This window comes from Perca flavescens, chromosome 3 (assembly GCF_004354835.1).
Source record: "Perca flavescens isolate YP-PL-M2 chromosome 3, PFLA_1.0, whole genome shotgun sequence".
NCBI lineage: Eukaryota > Metazoa > Chordata > Actinopteri > Perciformes > Percidae > Perca > Perca flavescens.
Genome location: NC_041333.1, coordinates 17,180,265 through 17,201,043, shown reverse-complemented (window position 1 = coordinate 17,201,043; position 20,779 = coordinate 17,180,265). Strand labels below are relative to the sequence as shown.

Below are 20,779 nucleotides of genomic sequence, written 5' to 3'. Positions count from 1 at the left end.
ATAGTTAAAGTAAAAGAACAATTTGTGTATTTGTAATTATGTTGACACTATTTTTTGATCAGGAGATGTTTACAATTACTGGGTAAAGTCATGCCTATTTTGCTCCCCCATAACTACATTATTGTACCTCCTAATTATTTTACGTGTGCTCCATATAAGTATAATTAAGTACTCCGTTATTACAAAATAATTAGCTGGCTGCAATATCAAACAATAACATGGCAGCTAATAAACTGTAACAATCTACACCTATATATTCATCAAAGCATTCTCATGAATGGGTTTGTATGATATCGTACGAGATATGTGGAATATGTATTAATTATAGTGCAATACTTTTTGTAGCTTAATGTACAATGGTTCATGAGAACAGGCTAGTATTCATATTGTTAATAATATAATAACAGTTAGTAATACCTATATTTACAAATTAGAAGGTTCAATCTCTGTAAGTACCATAACCTGTCTATGCTTCTATAGATACTTGTGTCAGATATTGCAAGCGTTGGCTATTTCTTCTCGGAATGAAATTCTTCACTATATCTGATGAAGAAAGAAAGTATAGCCAAACCCTATGGAAGACATGTAGTTACTGGGTACGAGACAAACTCCCCCACTTTTGCTTTTTATCTGTTTTTGTTGGCCAGATGTCTGCAGAGAAAAGCCTTGTCACTACTATGGAAGTCCTGGATAGCCCGATAATGCCTCCTGCTTTCATAGATCAGTGCCAGGGTCACCTGGGAATAAGAGGATGCGGTTGCATGTGAGACTAAGGAATTGTGGGTAGAAAGTGAGGTCAGGCTATCCATTCAGTACTGGGTCAACTGCTCAAAAGTCAGAGGTCACCTGTTTGGGCTACGGCACTATTTAACCTGTTTGATGATGAGAGATTAATACACTGTATTTGCCACTCTTAATCCATCTGTTTAGTAATATAAAGCCTTCACATGAATATGAAAATTCATGCATAAACATCTCTCAACATAATATCTCAGTGTGCGTTTTTATACTGGTTGTGCTGTGTATGTGAGAGTAACAATGTGGTTGGCTTAGTGGGTAGAGCAGGCACACATGTACATAGAGGTTTATGCCTCGACGCAAAGCTCCATTACCTTTTTACTCTCTGCTCTGAGTTGTGCTTTTGGTTCCGCTGTTGTACCATGACAATAATACGGGTGTGAATACATAGATGCATTGTGATCCATCAGTTAAATGATCAGCTGTGCCCAGTGCAGCCTCTTAAAGATCTTATCCTAAAGCTTTGTGTTCGTTTCAACTTCAGTCATTTTGAAGTTACCGTTGCTATGCCCAGCAAGCTTCCATTCTGGGATAGGACATATGCTTGTCACAATGTCCACCTCAGTTGTGTATGTTCCTGCTCATTCTGCCTCTCTGGTGCTTTTTTTCTGCCACATTTCCACTTTCCCAGACCCTTTTAGCATCATTCTTTAACTATCCACCAAATACACTCAGACTATTATCTTTTCATCCCAGATCCTCCCACTCCCATCTGCCCTGCAATCACCTGATTCCCTTCATCTAAGCTCTCCAAGTGGTGCTCACTGCGGAGCCTAAATGGGCGGGACATGCAGTACTTGTTCCAGCGTCTTTTCTCCAGTCAGTGCCATTTAGAGGAACCTATGGGTATACTACTTTGGTTGGCACTTACTTGGTCTATTTGTTAGTTGGAAGTTTGAAGACTGAGCAGTAAGTTTGCTTTGTCTGGCTGTAGGCCTTGTGTTTGGCACTTGTGATGAGCTCTTGTGTGAGCTCATTTTGAGATCAACATTTTGACGTGTACTTTGGGTCACCGTCTCAGAGGCTGTCAACCTCATCAGCCAGTTGACAGGGAGGGTGGTTAGCTTGATTAAGCTCACCTTGGCCTTCCAGGCTATCAAAAACTAGTCTGTGTGTTCTTTCTGTCTCCCCTATCCTACAGCTGGCGAGCACCCTGCATTAATCTTTTGGTTTTGTACCTTTAACACCTCCACAGCACACATGCCACACAAGAATACATTACTTTAATTGCTAATCTAACCACTCCATTGTAGTTGACCTTGCTTTAATAAACACAAGTATAACCTTGCTTGGACTCACTCCTTGTCACATTCCCTAAACCAGTTTGTGACAACCAATAAATGTGACTAATGTAACGCTATCTCAGGTAAAGTCTTTGCTGGAGTGAGCTTGTCCAATGGAGAGCAGGACAAAGCCACTACTCACCTAATCTCTGATATAGTAGCATCTGAGACCAGGCTTTCACACACTGGATGTTCCAGCCCCAAACTCTTTGTACTGTGATTCCAAATAATAATTTAATTGGCTAATAATATGCTTTTTACAGTGATTCTTGGTTATTACTGGAGATAGGAAGTTTGTTAGCTGGGCATTGCTAACAAGCTGCAGCATCTGTTAGAGCAGACAAACTCAGTGTAATCCATTCTTTCACTTAAAGGGATACGCCACAGTTTGTTAAAATAGGGCTTATCACGGTCTCCCCTAGCTGTAGATAGGTGGGCCAACACATTTTTTGTGCATGCATTGTTTTAGTCAGGTGCAACACCGGCAGCGCCACCGCTAGTTAGCTTAGCGTAGTGAATGGAATCCTATGTTGCCAGTTAGCATGTTGTGAGTAAAAGTGAGCCAACAAAAGACAAAAAAACAACATAATTACTTGCACTGAGACAAAAAATGTGTTGGCCCACCTATCTACAGCCAGGGTAGACCATGATAAGCCCTATTTCAACTAACGGTGGCGTATTCCTTTAAAGTCCTCTTATTTATTTGTTCTGGAGATTTTGATTTTGTTCAGTTGTCATGTCCATAGCAGTTTACAGTATTATAGCCTACATCTTTCTAAGTGTATCCATAAGTCTATATAATGTGTTGACTTTATCATTTACCCTGCTTCTAGTCTCTGAGCAGAACTAAGCAAAACATGCCTCGGATCTACGAATCGCCATACTGCACTGTAAAAATGTATTGATCTTTTCATCTTACAGCGAGTAAGACAGCAAACAAACATTTCTAAAAACATCAAAGTGTTCCTGTAACAGTCACAAAAGCATTTAGAACATTTTGTAATTAGACCTACCCACAGTGTACTTTCCAAGCTATCATGCACTCAACTGTGTGCTTGTAGTTTAGATTGCCCTTTTTTTGAGAATACAAACTTAGCAAGTCCATTATCCTAAAAATTGTCATGACGTTTTTCTTTGCTATGCTGCAGTCTTTCTTTCTGAGTGAATCACCCACATCTGCGCAACCTGTCCATCAGTCTGTTAATTAAACCAAGAACAAAAAACAATAGATACAACTGTGGCATTGAAATTGGATTTGAAGTGGACGTTGAAGTAAAATGTAAAGACATTATGTAACACACTGCTCACACAGATACAAACATTAGTTGTATCATGTGTAGTCAGTGCATGTGTTTGTGTGCTTTTCTACATGCTCTTAAAGCTTTAGTGTGTAACTTTTTTATTTTAATGAACGGTCATTACATTCAATTAATTAAGAGTATCAGCTTCACAAAACTCTCTCTGTATTTCTCAGTATGGCTATATTTAGAACATGGTGTCGTCCGGCAACTTTCGCTCGCAGAAACTCAAGTGAAGATAATTACCTCTTTTGATGAGTCCATGTTTTTTTAATCCTCCGTGTCCTCCTTGGCTACAAGTAACTGTGTGGAGGAGGGGTGGGGGCGCGTACGCGATTACGGAAGGTTTGTGTCATGTGGATGCAACAACAGCAGTGTTCTCATTACTTAGAATTCCTCATGGGTACGACAGAAACTACCTACTATAGCTTGAACATTTGTATGTTGTTGGTGAGCATAAAGTTAAACTGTTATTTAAGCTGATACATTGCATTATATTTTATATATATGTATGTAAAATATGTATATATTTGTATTATATGTCAGACTGTGTTAGACATTTTATGACTATAGTTCTCCAGTTTACTGGCAGCCCTGATCTCCCACACACCCCTGAAAAAAGTCCAACAGTTGAAGCCAAAGAAATAAAGCACACACTCACAATTGTATTACACATCAAATAACTGATGCAACTGGTGCAACCATTTTCACACAATTTCAGCCATATTAGTCAATTTGCTACATTTTTAGAATTGCTTTCACACTTTGCATACTTTGCTGCCTGGCAGTTTTGTTTATTAGGACATGGATGACACCCACTGTGCTACTTCAGTTTCTATCTGTGATTGTAAACTCCTCTTTAGAGTTAAAGCTCCCAATTACATCCTGGTCATTTCATTTATTGAAGCTACCTAGCAGAATTTCCGGAGCAGGGCCACACCTCAATTGCGCCTCTTCCAGCATTCCTAGAAATACCCACCTAACCTCTCCTCTCCCTCCCACCCTGTTTCTTCCTTCCTCTCCTATCTCCTCTCCATAAGCTGCCAAGGGGGTCTGTCGCGCCCAGGTGCTATGGCGGATTCCCTACTAAAGCTTCAGCACAATGCAGTCAGCAAACGGATAACTACAAGCCACTTCACCCCTCGCACATCAATCAGCTTTCATTAATAAATTATTCAAAGGTATCTGGTTGATGGAGTAGTCTTTGCTGATGAAACCGAGTTTGTGTGTGAGATTTTTCCTACCAGTAGCTTATTGACTTCTGTTCCTATTTAGACTACGTACAACACACATCAGTTTCTGAGCTGAGAATAGTGGATGTTTGCGACAGCACTGACAGGTGTCTCGCGTTGCTTACTGTGGTCCCAAATAGTCACAACTAAAACAATAGACACAAATTTAAGAGTCACATTATGACAAAACCAGCGAGAATGATTGCTAATTAGGGGGGAGCTTGAAAGAATAATACACCATAATGGATTACAAAAATAATGTGTTGCCTGTTTTTAGCCCCGTCTTTTTAATTTGAGAATTGCAAAGTGCATACGTTTGTTCAAAAGCAGAGAGCACAGAGTGAAAGGTTTTCAAAGCAGGAAATCACAGCACCTCGAAAAATAATTAGAGATACTGGTATTGAGCAGCAACACATAAACTTTTGCAGCTATGGAATGACCAATTTGTGCTGTGAGAGAGTAAACCTAATTATTACACCTTATTTTAGTAAAATTATTACATTAATCATAGTCATTTTACTTTCTAATTTGTGTAATAATAATAATGAAATCTACCCTTACTGTGCAAAAAGGGCAGGATGAAGTCTGTAATTTACATTCTTTTTTTTCTCAACAAATGCATTAAAGTCTAATGGAAAATATCAACCAGATAAATTAATTATGAAATGTTGCCATACACTGAAGTAAAATATGTATCACTTTATTTGGGAAAGATGTTGAGCAGCCACAGTTTGCCTTCAAGACCATGGCACTTCTGTAATTACATGAGGCAGTTTATTTCACTCCATTGCACTGGTATACACTAAGAAAATTACTCAGCCTTGTCTAATAAGGTTCTGGTTTGCTTCCCTAGCTCTGGCATTGTACCTGTAAAATGTCTCCACCCTCTTAAAGTAGTTGGAAAAGTATCTAATCAGTTGTGCTACTTGATGTTTCTGTTTCCCGCCTTTAGTGTTGGCTCACCGCCATGAACTAATCACACAGACAAAGACTGACACCAGACTGGGCAGAAGGCCAATTGCTCAGACATCCCCTCTCTAATAATTTTGCTTTTCTGGCCCGGTATCTATTTCAAGCATTTTCTTTGCTTAAAATCTTCAAAACTAAGCTCTCTAAGCTAAGCTGTCTCTCTGATATCTTAATATCCAGATCAACATTCTCACATAGCCTGGTCTTAGCCAGCTGGTCTTTAAATAAAGATAGGCACTGTCCTACCTAAGTGTGTTAGGAATCATTGTAACTGAAGGATGCATCAGCTTTGTCCAGGGCAACATACTTTGATTAGTCCACCTCGTGGTACTCTATAGACCATCTGGCTCTTATTCCAAGTTTTTAAAATAATTTGGATTTATCTTAGACCTTGTTACTCATTTTGATGAGATTTTAATTATTGATGATTTCAATATTTGTGCAAAAAACTTCTCACTGCAGAGGTTAACAGCCTCAACTTGATTCTATCACGTGGGATAGAAATTTCTGCTCCCTACTGTCTCTTGTGTCACATTATTCCATCTTGTGCTCTCTGCTTTCAGAATCCAGGGTTCCTGTCTGTCCCCAGAGTTTAAAAGAAGTCAATAGGCTGCAGGGCCTTTTAAATCCAAACTTTAAAGCTCTACTTCTCAACTTTTCACGCTTTCAGTTAGTTGCTTATTCTTTGATGACTTTAGGGCTTGTACCTAGGGCTGGGCAATATATTATATTGATATAGATGTATGAGGCTAGATATCGTCTTACATTTTGGATATCATAATATTGTAATATGTGATCATAATCATATCATAATAAGTGTTGTCTTTTCCTGTTTTAAGAGGCTACATTAGAGAAAAGTGATGTTATTTTTTGAACTTTTCGACTGTTAGCTGTACGCACTTAGTCATTATATCCACACTACTAATGATTATCAATTATGTAAATAATTTGTGAAAGCATCAATAGTCAATCCTACAATACCGCTTCAATATTGATATATTTGGTCAAAAATATCTTGCTATTTGATTTTCTCCATATCGCCCAGCTCTACTTGTACCTGTTCAGGCGGGTCGTTCTTAGTTTCTATTCTATTCTATTAACCCTAATACCTATAGTCCTTGTTGTCCTACAGATGATTTTGAAGTCCCTTGAGACAAATTTGTGATTTGTGATTTTGGGCTGTATAAATAAACTTGACTTGACTTGAATCAGCTCCATGTCAATGTCATTTTCACTAAAGTTGTGGTAGTAGTTTCAAGAAGGAACTAGGTTGGTGGTTTGTTGTGTGGATCTTAGGTATCATCTTGTTTGTAGTATGTTTGTAATGAGTACATTTTGAAGAAATTCTTTCAAGTGCACACTGTCAGTTCTGTTTCAGTGTTCTAGTTTGAGAGCTGTTTTTTTCAGTCAGTCAATTTACAACAACCTTGATACAGTAGCTTTGTAGACTGTCACCATGTTGCTTTTGGATTCTGGCTCTAAAACAGTTTGGTGATATTCTCAACTGTTATCTCAATTAAAAAGAAGCTAGTCTCGCATTGCCAGACCTTTCTCAACAGCGCTGCAGGGGAGGGTCTGGTTAGTCCACACACAGACTGATCTCATAAAGTGGCGTATGTATGACACGCCAATTCATATGCCATTTTTGCGTGTTATCAAGATGCATAATCGCTTTTTAGCGTGTTTATCAACGCCGTTCGGCCGCCATTGACCTACATTACGTGTGAAGTTTCGCAGTAGCGAGTAGTATAAAAGGATGTAACTCCGCGGAGGGTGGTTGGTTGGGGTGGTGGATGGGTAAAACACAGGGCTTTCACCCTGGATAGCTGGGATCGTGTCCCTTGTGTGGCGTTTGTCAACCGTTGTTCTTTTATTTATTTTTTTTGTTAATTTTTATTTTTTTTATAAGCCTTCCCCAATGTTTCTTTCCTAAACCCAACTGTTTATTGTTTTCCTAAGCGTGTGACGTTGGTCACCGTCATGTTTTTGTCGTTTTTTTGTGTTACTAAAGCCTTTCCCAATGTTCTTTTCCTTTTTTTTTTATTTTACAAGCGTGTGACGTTGTTCTCGCGATAGTACGGCACGTTCTCACAAGAAGACGCCACGTGGTGTGTATGTTTACATCCACTATATACAGCGTAGACATACACTTAGAAAGCTCAAAATGCATACAGATAACACGCCTTTTGGCTTTAGGAAAGTGGCGTGTACAGTATGTTTACGCAAAGTCATGATGCCATGTTGCCACACAGCATTCCGGGATGGGAGAAAAAACGTGCACTGGTTTATTGGCATTTCTTTAAACCAATCACAATCGTCTTGGGCTCTAGGCACCAGACGGAGCAACAGTTCCTCTGCAAAATAGCCTCGGGAAGGAACTTGTTTTGGTGGAACCTTCAAAAGTTGTTTTAGTCGTGCAAAAACTCAAATTGGACAGATAGTCTAGCTAGCTGTCTGGATTTACCCTGCAGAGATCTGAGAAAACGTTAACCATAGTCGTCATAACTTGACCGGAATTTAAAATGGCAACACAAAGAAAGAGTAAAGTGACTGACATCTGGCCCGAAATGAGGGACATCTGGCAGAATTTTTGGCAGCACCTGAACAATCCAGGAAGTGAAACGTTGTCGATATAGACTACAAAGAAGCTGACTGCTTCAGCTATTTCTCCAACTAGTAAAACGGCCATTTATGACAGCAACATTAGACCTTTGAATGAATACGTTAGATGCTCTAGCTGTTCTTTTATTTGCCTTTACCCACTCATTATATTCACATTACTAATGGTTATACTGTATGTCAATCTCATTGTGTAAATATTGTGTGTGCATCAATAGTCAACCCTACAATATTACCTCAATATCGATATTCATGTATTTGGTCAAAAATATCATGATATTTGATTTTCTCCATATCGCCCAGCTCTAGTGGGAAGGCAATAAGGGATTAGCATTAGCAGCTGCTACTGGATGGTAAGTGCATGTGCAAAGGTGGGAGGGATCTGGGTTAGTGTTTGTCCCTAAGTACACACACAAATTCTGAATTTAGACACTAAATCAGTTTTGGGTTCTTTTGTTTAACCTCTGACTTACCTGTGGAGAAGGACATGATTATTATCATAATCAGGTAGCCTACAGGTCACAGAGGAGTCATTTAAAGAATAGAAGAGATTGGAGGCAGCAGGGAAGAAGCCAAGGTATTTGTTTATAACCAAGCACCAGCTATCCGGCCAGCAGTGAGAATAGTCTCACATACTGTAAGTAAAGAAGTAGAGCGGGCAAATAAATGAGATTAGACAGCACAGGGCATCTGCAGGGTACACACACAGACTGGTGCCCCAGAGCAATGCTTACACATCCTAACAGGAACACTCTTCCCTCACTCACCCCTTTCTTTCTTCTCTATAATTCTTTCTTCTTTCCTTCACTAAGGCTTTCCTCTGCCCTCCTCTGGTAATTGTTGTTATTCATTTAGCTGTCTCCTGGGCTCAAGAATGCTAGATGTCTTTCATGTTGCAGTGTACAATATGTATTTAGTTGTGTCCATCCTTCTGTTATCTAGTCACATTTGCATGTTTATGCTCTGTATTGACAAGCTGATCTTAAAACAGCAGAGAGAGAAAATAATTACTTTTTAAGGTCTTAACATTCACAGTCAAGGTTAAAGCAACAAGTGGACACACCTTTTTGAAAGTCTAATCTAATCAAGTGCAGTGTCATTCAGATGTATTGTAGGTTATACATTTCTGGACCCTATAAACTAATTGCTAAAAGGGTATGTCCTTCACAAGTAAATGTGTTCTGATAATCCTTGACAGAGATTTTCGTGGCCCTCTGAACACTCCATGCTCATATAGGGCGCAAAAGAGCACAAAATAATTTGGCCTTCATAAGTCAATGATACTGCAAGAAGATGAATGTAATAAATGAAAAAAAGCATCTGCATTGCTGCAACACTTAGTTCAAGAGTTCCATATTAAGCTCGAGGAGGTGAAAGAAAGCTGTGGTGCAGAGTGTTTTTTAGACTACAATAAATAATTGAAAACCCACATGAAGAAAACCACTGACTGGAAAAACTAAAACCAAAACATGGCTTCACGTGTCACATTTGCTAAAAAATAACCTGGATGTGTTGGTCATGTAATCTTTACATGCAGATATAAGAAAATATTGCAATTATTTATCTAGCACATTTCATTACATGTAAACTCAAAGTGCTTAAGAGAAAAAAATCATGTTTTATTGAAAGAAAACCATTCATAGCAACAACAGGACTTTAAGGATACGTAAAAAAAAAGATGAAAGTCCATCTTTATACATATGTATACACATATACATATGTATATATTATATATTTACAGTGAAGCTGTTTTTTCTGCTTCCATAATTCTTCCTCCTCTCCATAATGGCTGTAAAGAGATTGAGGACCAAAACCAGCCCTTGCTTTGTGTAAAATTGGATTCTGCAGTTTACTGTAAAGCTAATATTAGGATTTGTCAGTCTGTTAGCCATATAATGAGGATATTTTCCAAAGTTACAACCCTTGTAGTACAAACTCCCCTCTGTTTTCATAGACACTACTGTTTCCTGACTGAGGTCAGGGATATTAACACATAGAAAATCGACAATGTTGTACTAAAAGACTCTTGATTTCTTTAAGTCTGCTCAAAATTAGCTTTGGCTGAACTAAGGAGTTTTACCAAGAACTTGATTTTGTCTCCCATCTTTTAAATTAGAATTTCATAAGGAAGACATATCTTCATTGCCTGTATGGAGAGGAGGAATTATTATAGCAGCTATAAGCTGTTTTAACATCCATATCGGTGTGTGAGTGCTGTTTAAAGACAGACTTGAAAAAAAATCTTTGATCATGAAGCATGATGCATCCTGGATTGTGCCTTTTCTGCTTCCCCTACAACCACTTGGGGATCGATAAATATGGAATTAAATCAGAACATTTTATCATGCCAATGTTAGGATCATTTGTTTGTGTTTTGAAAGTTTGTCTGGTCAAACATCATAAAACTGACTCAAAACAGAAGCAGGTCTACAACAGAGTGGCCTTAACTAAAGACAATTTGCAATTTGGAACTGCAAAGTCAGAGTCCTTATCGTGAGCCTAATGTCACTGTGTCACCTGAAGATCACCTGAGATACAATTATAAAATGTATTGATGTACTGAAAGTGTTCGCCAAATCAAAGCAGGACTTTGAAGTTGTACATGTCACCTTCTGTGCAAATACTTTATTGCCTGACATATTTCAGACACAGAATGCATTAAAAAACACTTACTCCATATTGTTCATTCCCTCTTTAACTTTGTTCAACCAGATTTCTACAGTCATGCCCTTGCAAGAGGCAACAGTGACAGATAACAGTCATAACAACTACAACAAGGTAGAATCAAGAAGACAAAAACATTCTATAAAAACAATTACAAGGGTAAGAAAATAATTGTTGGGTTGTGGAAATGGAATTAGGTGCAGTGATAAAAAGAGTTAAATGTAGATGAGGATGTTAAGTAGATTTAAGTCAGCGGGAGCAGCAGCCTGAAATGCTGGAGAACCAATTACGGTGTGAGTTAGCGGCAATGAGGGAGTGAAAATGGAGCTGGGAAAATGGAGGATGACATAAACATTAATCTAGACAGGTAGGAGGGAACTGCACTGCTAAGGGTTTGGTAAAATAGGATGTGTCTGTGTGTTTTTCATGTTATTCTAAAAAGATGAGACACACAGCTTCATAAAAGAGCAGGATGATATGTAGTGTCAAATCTACTCAGTGATGTAAATAAAAACTTAAGATTAGTGTCATTGTAATCAAACAAAGAAATGACACCAACTAGTCATCACCCAGGAATATCCAGGCTGTAACGATATGCCTTACGCTTACAGTATATATGGTGTTTTAAGCAAAAAGCACACTGTAAACCCAGATTTAGTTGTAATTAAACCTTTTTAGTGGTCACTACTTATTCTTTTGTTAAAAAAACATATTCATTATACTAAACAACATTAATTGTTTGTAATAATCATCTTAAGTATGCAGTGCACAGATCTTAATCTAAGGATGTTAAGTTTTTGTAGGGGAGGGCCGGGGTCGTTTGAACTGTTCCGCCTGAAGCGGTGCAAAAAAAAAGAAAATGTTCTGAAAGGTTTCTGTCCTAGTTAAAGTGTGTTTTAATAATGTTCTTTTTTTCGGTCTGCAATTATGTTATCTGGGTTTTAGTTTTGTATGGTTGATTTAGAGTTCATGTTGATCTACCTTTATTGTTAATGTTATTACTATTATTATTATTATTATTTAATTGTTATTTATTAATAACACAAAATAATTAAAATGATGTATTGCCATTTGAAAAAAAAACTAATTCTTAGTGAAACTATCTCCCTCTCCTTGGTGCTGTCAGTTATTCTAATTATATACTTGAAATCAGTAGCATAGAAAACATGCACATTGTGGCAGAGTTTCCTCTGCTGTTGCCTGCTCTTGTGATAAACCCAGTGAATACTAAGACCATGGTCTTTCTGTGAACTGATTATTTTTGTAGAAACCTGTTGAATATTGAACAATTGTGTGTGTGTGAGGGAATTAAAATAAATTGGTTGGGAAATCAGAGTTGTGACGTTTTGTTAATAAATAATTATTTAATAATTATTTGCCCTTCACTTGAGCCCCTGCCCTCCAAAATGTCTGTGCATGCCCCTGCCCCACAAGCTACCTTTTTATGTTGTGTTACAATTGTTTTAATAGTTGTAAAAGAAAGAATGCTCTGCACTGGGGGAAATGCATAACTTTAATATCACAATATGTTCTGGTGAATGCAGACTTCAGGCTTTTGAGTAGTTTTATGTACAAGGCCACACAGATGCATTTAAATTTCTGCCAGTTCCCTAAATGAACTTCTTATAGTCTTGATTATTCCCTTTAAGTTCATTCCAGGGTTTTATAGTTGTATTAGATGGAAATATGGTAAATGCCTTCAACATCATTTTATACACATTTGGAATCTCCCCAATAATTTAAAATAAAGATGCTCCCATTACTCGGTGCACAGGGTTTAAAAGATTACTATAAAAGACAAATTGTTCTGCATAGCAATTATTGCAGGAATACAGATTATCCCAAAACATCACAGTTTTTGTTTTCTTCATAAAACTGTTACTACACACATTTACATTCACATGAATACAACTACATACAAATGCTGTTTTCTCTCTGTATGTCTGCGTGTTTTGCAGGGCCCGTTCTTGGCCTTCGTCACTCACAGCTAATGGATGTCTTTACCCAGTATGCCTACAATGACAGTTTCAATGATAATGGAACATGGAGCTTCAACGAAACAGATCAAGAGCACAAGCACCCTTACAACTACTATGCCATGCTGCTTACTCTGCTCATCTTTGTCATCGTCTTCGGCAACGTGCTGGTGTGCATAGCTGTGTCCAGAGAGAAGGCCCTGCAGACCACCACCAACTACCTGATCGTCAGCCTGGCTGTTGCTGACCTTCTGGTGGCCACACTGGTTATGCCATGGGTCGTCTACTTAGAGGTAGGACAGCAGAGATATATACACACACACCCAAAAAACATTTTCACACATGTACAGTATACTCTTTGCACATACTGGAAGACAAATAAATAACCTGATATGCCCTGCAGCTCTCCTTATCTGTAGACCTACAGTATACCTCTTTTTCATCTTGTGTCATTGAAAACAAAAGAAAGTGATTTGCAGACTTGCAGTATATTATTCAACCTTCAACAACTATATTATATACAATAGATAAGAGATAGAGAATTCACTTTAGCATATATATATATATATATATATATATAAATAATTAAGCATATTAAGCATACAGCAGGGCTTAATATGAAACCTGGTGCCAGCAAAATACTGGGGAAAAGGGTTTGAGCCAAGCAAGCCAGCCGGAGCTAACAGCAGATCAAAGGCTCAAGGTGAAACAAGATACATTCGCATCAGCATTGTAAATATCAGGCCTGTAGTGGTTAAAGGGCCGTAATGTAGCAACACTATGTGACAACATCAAAATGTTAGGCCGGTCTATTCAGTCAGAGGTCAGATGTTTATGAATAATTCTTCCAAATTCTTGGATATATCATTTTGCATTCGCTGCTGTGTGGGATAATGCAGACCTGTGTTTTTAAAGCAACACGTCGATGCCTGCTAACCAGTGCAACCTAAAACAGAACAACACAAAATCATCTCCAATCTACTAAATCAATAGAAAACAGGATGTGGACTATCTTTCAGAAAAGTCTCTCTCTATCTTCTGGTCGTTGCTCATTTCTTCGGTCTATCTTCCCATCCCCGGGTTTATTTCTGATCATCAGGCTTTAGGTCACGCTGTCTGATGTAGAGAAAGGCAATCTAAGACTACAGGCACTCTAATCCTCCTGTACCTCTCAGTGAGTCATGAAGATTATCCCTCTGATCAGAGTGTATAAATCTATAGGATGTCATGGTCTTTGCCTGTCTCCATGTATGTTTGTTTGTACATACAGCACAGTGGGGACTGGCAATGGATCACTGTAACAGTAATCTTACAGGGATATGAATATTTTTTATAAGTGGTGAGTGTTATAAATTACAATTCTGTTTCTGTTACCAATAAACAAGAAAACTTTTATCCATATAGTATGCAACCTGCATACTGTTTGTTTTTATTAGAATAGTTTACTTGCTCTCTCTGTCGATATGGGCAGCTGGGTCCACACGGCGGGAGCCCACGTCAAAGTATTATGGAAAAGTTGGAAGTGTTATCACGTAATGTTCTCAATAAAATATTGATTTTAATATAATGGCAGAAAAGATCTCCAGTGGTGTAAAGTGTTTGATTTGCACAGGTGGACAACACATTTGGAGTGTGGTAAGTGCTGACACTGCTCTGAAACTTTCATCAAATATAAGTAACAGCATGTTTTTGGACACAAATTAGACAGTTGGGCTTCTTTTGTATTGGTGGAGACAAACACAGCATTAGGTTACAAGGGCACTGATTGAGTCATTAGCTGCACTCTAGTTTTCGCTGGCTTCCCCTGCTTTTTTGTGTTTATCTTTGGAGAAACCCCCTATTGTCACTTTCTTCCAAATGAGGACATGAGCAAGCACCAAACATTGTGGATTAAAGGGGTACTCCAGTGATTTAGTATTGCAATTCCATAAAGGTAGGGGACTCACAAGAGTTGGATTTCAAAAAGGAATCAAAATCAAAGTTACAGATTCTGAGATATTTTGTAATGTAGTCCCTCGTATGAGTCAAGAGCCACAATCCTACATTTCCCATAATGCAAATTAATAACATTCCATTTGAACCTCCCTCCCTAGTAAATGCTCACTTTTTTCAAACTCTATGCCCTCAGTTGGTAACACAGGCTTTCTGTTAATGTAAATGTTTAGTCTCCTCCAGACCCAAACTGAGATGACATCACTATGACATCCTCAGGGTTTAGAGACCTTTAGCGAGCTTCCACCAGAGTCACAGAGTGACATTATACAACTGTTTTCTAGGGCTGCTCCCTCTTAGTCAATTAGTCGACTAATCGGTGGTTTTGGTCTTAGTCGACTTAGATTTCTTTAGTCGATTAGTCATGTTTTATGCTTTTTTCATGCTGAATGACTTATTTCCAAGAAACGTACGAGCACATCTCTTGTAAATACAAGAATTAAAGTGGTGCTTTGCATGACTCTTTGCGGAGAAACTCAGCTTTACAGATCTGTCGATTAAATCAACTAATCGATTAGTCAACTAAACTGAATGATTGTTAGTCGACTAAGAATTTCTTTAATCGAGCACAGCCCTACTGTTTTCACAGGCTGAGTAGAACTCCTAATGACGAGTAAACTGTCAGCGTGGTGTAATCTATGGAGTGCCCCTTTAAGAGCAGCATGTGCAGTTTTAGAATTCATCCTTTGACATAATTTGTCATTACATTTTTTTTCTAACCTGTTCTGTTGCAAAATCCTTAAGATTATTTAAACTGGATACTTATGAAGTCTGTTGCACGTAGGATCAATCAGGGTGGATCTACAACATGGGGTTATTGGTATTTTTATTGACTTATTTATTTGATGTGTAAATTTAGACACATTTAAATTGTGTCACCAAATTATGTATGTGAGCTGAAGGATTTCAAATCATGATCAGAGACTGCCATGATTATTATTTCATTGGGAGGGTGGGGGCTGCAGTGTTTATTTATTGTGTGAAGATAACATGGAAAACTGTTCAGTTCAGTTTCTTACATAGACAAGACTCCATATGTCTTACAGCCCTTTTCCCAATTCCCTGCATCTGCTGTCCATTGTTTTGTCATACGCTGCAATTTATGATCTCTCTCTACCGTGTTCATGACCACTTCTATATAATTACTTTGAGTTCAACTCACAACGTGGCAAAATGTGATAAGAATATATGGGGGTCGTACATTTTTATTTGTTGTATTTAATATACACACACACACATGCATATATATTTATAATAGACTATACAGTATAACTATAGCCTATACATTTTTTTTGTGTAAAACACTACAAATGTTTGTATGAAAAGAACTATACAAATATAAAGGCTAGGCCTATATTATATACACACAAACAGAAACGCACTCTGTCTATTATTAATGCGTGGATCGGCTTTTTATCCGAATCAGCCTGTGAGCTTAACATCTTCCACCTTCCACCTTCCAGCCACATGAATTAATTATTTTCTCCGATTTACAAACCAGTGAAACCCGCATGGACATTTAACTGGCCCTCGGCAGTCCCTGCAGGCTCCGTTGCTTTTTAAATGTTGTAGTCTATTGTATTGATCTAGCCTGATGAGTGTTTTCTATAACGATTTAGCTTACTTTAATGATTAGAGATGCTTCTTGTAAACGTTTCCATGCGCACAGAAATGTCACTGCAGCTGATATCATTGGATATTTAAGCAGCAAAACTAACTGTAGTTATAAACTGGACAGAGGAAACAGAACTAGACCTTTAGATTCTGAAATAATCCTAATGAAATTACTGCTGTTTCTCAAGTGTCTCACGCACCTAGCTACAAATCAAGCTGTCTGTCCGACAGCAGCTCTGCTATGTTCACATTTTAGAGAATGTTCATAATATTTTCCTCATTGTGTATTATTTCACCCAACTGCAATTAATCACAATGTTAATTTGTATGATGTGACTGGCCCAATCCTTAACGTTAGATTAACCACGGAGCCGCGGATATCATCGCTCTCTCTCTCTCTCTCTCTCTCTCTCTCCTCTGTGTGCTCTTTGTTTACATGACGCGGGTAAAAAGTCTGTCTGTGTATCCTCGATTATAACTCCTCCGAGGAGTCTCCTTGATGCTCGATCCTCACTCCTCGATGTGCATGTTAGGAATTGGGACGTCCTTCAACATGCACGCTGAGAATGATTTCCAGGTCACAAGCTGGAGGATCGAGCAGTCGAGGAGTCAAGGAGTTGAGGAGTCGAGGAGATACAAAGTTGGGAATTGGGAAAAGCACACACTTTTAACATGCTGGGAACTAAATACTGGTGGTTTGTCAAAGTCAAAATGGATTATCCAGAATATGTTAAGTGTGTTTTGTCTGCCTCCTGCTAATGTGAAGTAGGTAGTAAGTAAACTGAGACAGTAGCAATTGGACTGTTATAAATCCTTGCAAATAAATTATTTAGCAGAAGTGGAAAACATTTTCTGAGAATCCAGTTTTTAATCTTATCCTCGAGATTTGAATTGTGAAAGGGAAGGTGACCTTAAATATGCTGATGGATTTCGCGTTCTTCAGGAAATGCTCCTGCAATCAGAGACACAACCTAAAATCATGTGCATCTTCAGAGAATAACAACAAACACTCGTCAGTATTTGTTCAGTGTTTGGTAGCAATATTTTGGTTTTGTTTATCTCTTCTTTATTACATATAACTATCTCCAATCCCACCACATACACACTCCTTTTTCTTCTTTATCTATGTACAGACATTTTATTTTCTTAATTCCAGTCTCGCTGACCATGACCGTGAAGTTTCTTGTGTTAATTATGTATCAGCATGAACTTTTGTGAGAGCTTAGTCACAGACAGGGCATTCAACTTGCCCTTTGTTATTAAATGCTGAATTAGCATTCATTACCACAGTTTTCACTTTCTGTAAAGTGTGACTGATTTAGTGAGCATATGGAGAGAACTTTATGCATGGCTTGAGGGTCAGAGCGTGTTTAAAATCAAGGTGAATTACTGACTTTTCAAGACTAGCAAATTAATTAAAAAACATGAGGAATTCCATTAATAATCATTGTATTCAAAATATTATTTCTGCATGTATTATGCTCATGCAGTAATTTTAAGTATTTTAAGGTAGTCTCATTGAGATAAAGAGAGACCTGAGAAGAAACATTTATACTCAAACAACGGCAAAACCTGCATACAAGAACAACACATATAACAACACATATAAAAAGACAGACAACCAACAATCAGTCTGCAAAAGAGAATTAATTTAATTATTTTCAAGAGTTAAAAAGATTAGTGTGTATCTGTGGTTTGGAGATAAATATCATGATATCATTATTCCTTCTTGTCAGTAAAGATGTCCATCCAACATTGTGGCGCATAGATTAATGCTGAGTAGTATTTTTTCATTAGACATGTAATATGTTCAAATAATGTATGCTATGTGCTTTTTAACAGCTGTTTGAGTTGTCTTTGTAATTCTTCTTTAGTAGTTTTTATGCATGCACCTCAGCATTTCTGCTATGAATGAACATATATCTATAAAGTTTGTTGTTTATTATTATTATGAATGCCATTAAGACAGACAAGTTTTAGATGAAAAAGTCAGTTTCATTTCATCTTGATTTTAAGTGACGTGTCAATTGCACTTTATAACAACTTTCTCCATTCCCCAGCCTCCATTACTGCATTTTCAATTTCCCAACTGCTTACCTTTGCATTTTAAATCAGAATGCTGATACATTCTGAATGATGATTTGCTATGCACATATGCACAGTGGGAGGTTATAAATTAAGTTTGAGAAGTGTGTTTGGGGGGTGAAATAGCAAGAACTAAATTGAGAATGCCTATATCCCACAGTCAACGTTTCATAATAATTATACTATTTTAGCATATATTTGTTTTGTTTTTATTGCTTTAGACAAGCAGATTAATATCCACTGAATATGTTTCCCCACATTGATACAAATAGATCTGTGTTGCAGCCAATGGTTTTCAGCTCTTAAATGAGGCTCTTAAATTTGGGCAAGAGGAGAGGAGAGGTTGTGCGCTCATTAGGCTGTCAGATCATTCTGCAATCACTGCAACTGTTGTAGACACCAGCAACAACATACAGCCATTTACTTTTATGAAGACATGACCTAAGACAAATGTTAATCTGTCACGGAGAGGTAGGAGTTGCCCCCCAACAACACAGTCATCTGTTGCACCCTTTTCAGAGCTGTTGAAGGAAGCAGGTAGGTATGTAGTGTCAGGTGAGGTGGGTGGCATCGGATGGCTCAGACCTGTCAGAGCATCACTAATAATAATAATAATAATAATAATAATAATAAATTGAATTTATATAGCGCTTTTCACGAACTCAAAGTCGCTTTACAGGGTATAGATAATAAAGACAAACAAACAAAACAAAACAAGAGTCAGGCACAGATGAAAAGGGGAGGGGCGTGGGGCTAGGGATAGGCAGTGGTGAAGAGATCACTGATGATGTTAGTTTCATCTTGGGGTTTGACCATGTAACAGAGAGCAACCGAGGTATGAATACAAATAGGTTTTGATCATGTCTTTGATTGGAAGCCACATGGGGCTGCAGACCAGGATACATGTTCAAGGATAATTATCTCACTAACACTGATGGTGCCTATAGTCTTGCTATATAGTTTTTAATTCCTACTGTGGTCAGTGAAAAGATGTCATGAAGTCACGGAACTATCAAATTAGATAATATGTCAATTTAAACTATGTCAGGTGTAACATTACTTTGATAACATGAATATAACAGACCATTTGGATTACTATTATAGGCCTATAAATATATACTGTATATATATGTATATATATATATATATATATATATATATATATATATATATATATATATATATATAAAAAAAAAAAACCTCCTCTCACTTTTAACTGCTTTGATTTTATTTTCAGCCAACATGCGTAAAACTTTGTATGAACATAAAAAAATTCAACTACTAAGAAATAAACTGAACAACGTTTTCACAGAAATGGAAAAATGTGTCCCTGAACAAAGGATGGTCAAAATTAAAAGTCACAGTCAGTATCTGGTGTGGCCACCAGCTGCATTAAGTACTGCAGTGCATCTCCTCCTCGTGGACTGTACCAGGTTTGCCAGTTCTTGTTATGAGATGTTACCACACTCTTCCACCAAGGCACCTGCAAGTTTCTGGACATTTCTGGGGGGCATGGTTCTCGCCCTTACCCTCCGATCCAACAGGTCCCAGACGTGCTCAATGGGATTGAGAATCGGGCTCTTTGCTGGCCATGGCAGAACACTAACTTTCCTGTCTTGCAGGAAATTGCGCACAGAACGAATGGTATGGCTGGTGGCATCATCATGCTGGAGGGTCATGTCAGGATGAGCCTGCAGGAAAGGTACCACATGAGGGAGGAGGATGTCTTCCCTGTAACTTTTGATTTTGACCATCCTTTGTTCAGGGACACATTTTTCCATTTATGTTAGCCACATGTCTGTAAAACATTGTTCAGTTTATTTCTTAGTAGTTGAATTTTTTTATTTTCATACAAAGTTTTACGCATGTTAAGTTGGCTGAAAATAAAGGCAGTTGAAAGTGAGAGGACGTTTCTTTTTTTGCTGAGTTTATATACACTCACCTAAAGGATTATTAGGAACACCTGTTAAATTTCTCGTTAATGCAATTATCTAATCAACCAATCACGTGGCAGCTGCTTCAGTGCATTTAGGGGGTGGTCCAGGTCTAGATAATCTCCTGAACTCCAAACTGAATGTCAGAATGGGAAGAAAGGTGATCTAAGCAACTTTGAGCGTGGCATGGTTGTTGGTGCCAGACGGGCTGGTTTGAGTATTTCACAATCTGCTCAGTTACTGGGATTTTCACGCACAACCATTTCTAGGGTTTATAGATAATGTTCTGAAAAACATCCAGTATGTGGCAGTCCT

At 37.9% G+C, this 20,779-nt stretch overlaps 1 protein-coding gene across 1 annotated transcript in view; it reads left to right on the top strand.

The window, feature by feature from the left end:
* Window positions 1-20,779, top strand: part of drd2a (dopamine receptor D2a) — a 45,037-nt gene that overhangs the window by 12,800 nt on the left and 11,458 nt on the right. The window contains exon 2 of the mRNA XM_028573677.1: window positions 12,822-13,132. Coding sequence (XP_028429478.1) covers window positions 12,854-13,132 — 279 coding nt within the window. The 5' untranslated portion in view covers window positions 12,822-12,853. The remainder of the gene's footprint in view (window positions 1-12,821; window positions 13,133-20,779) is intronic.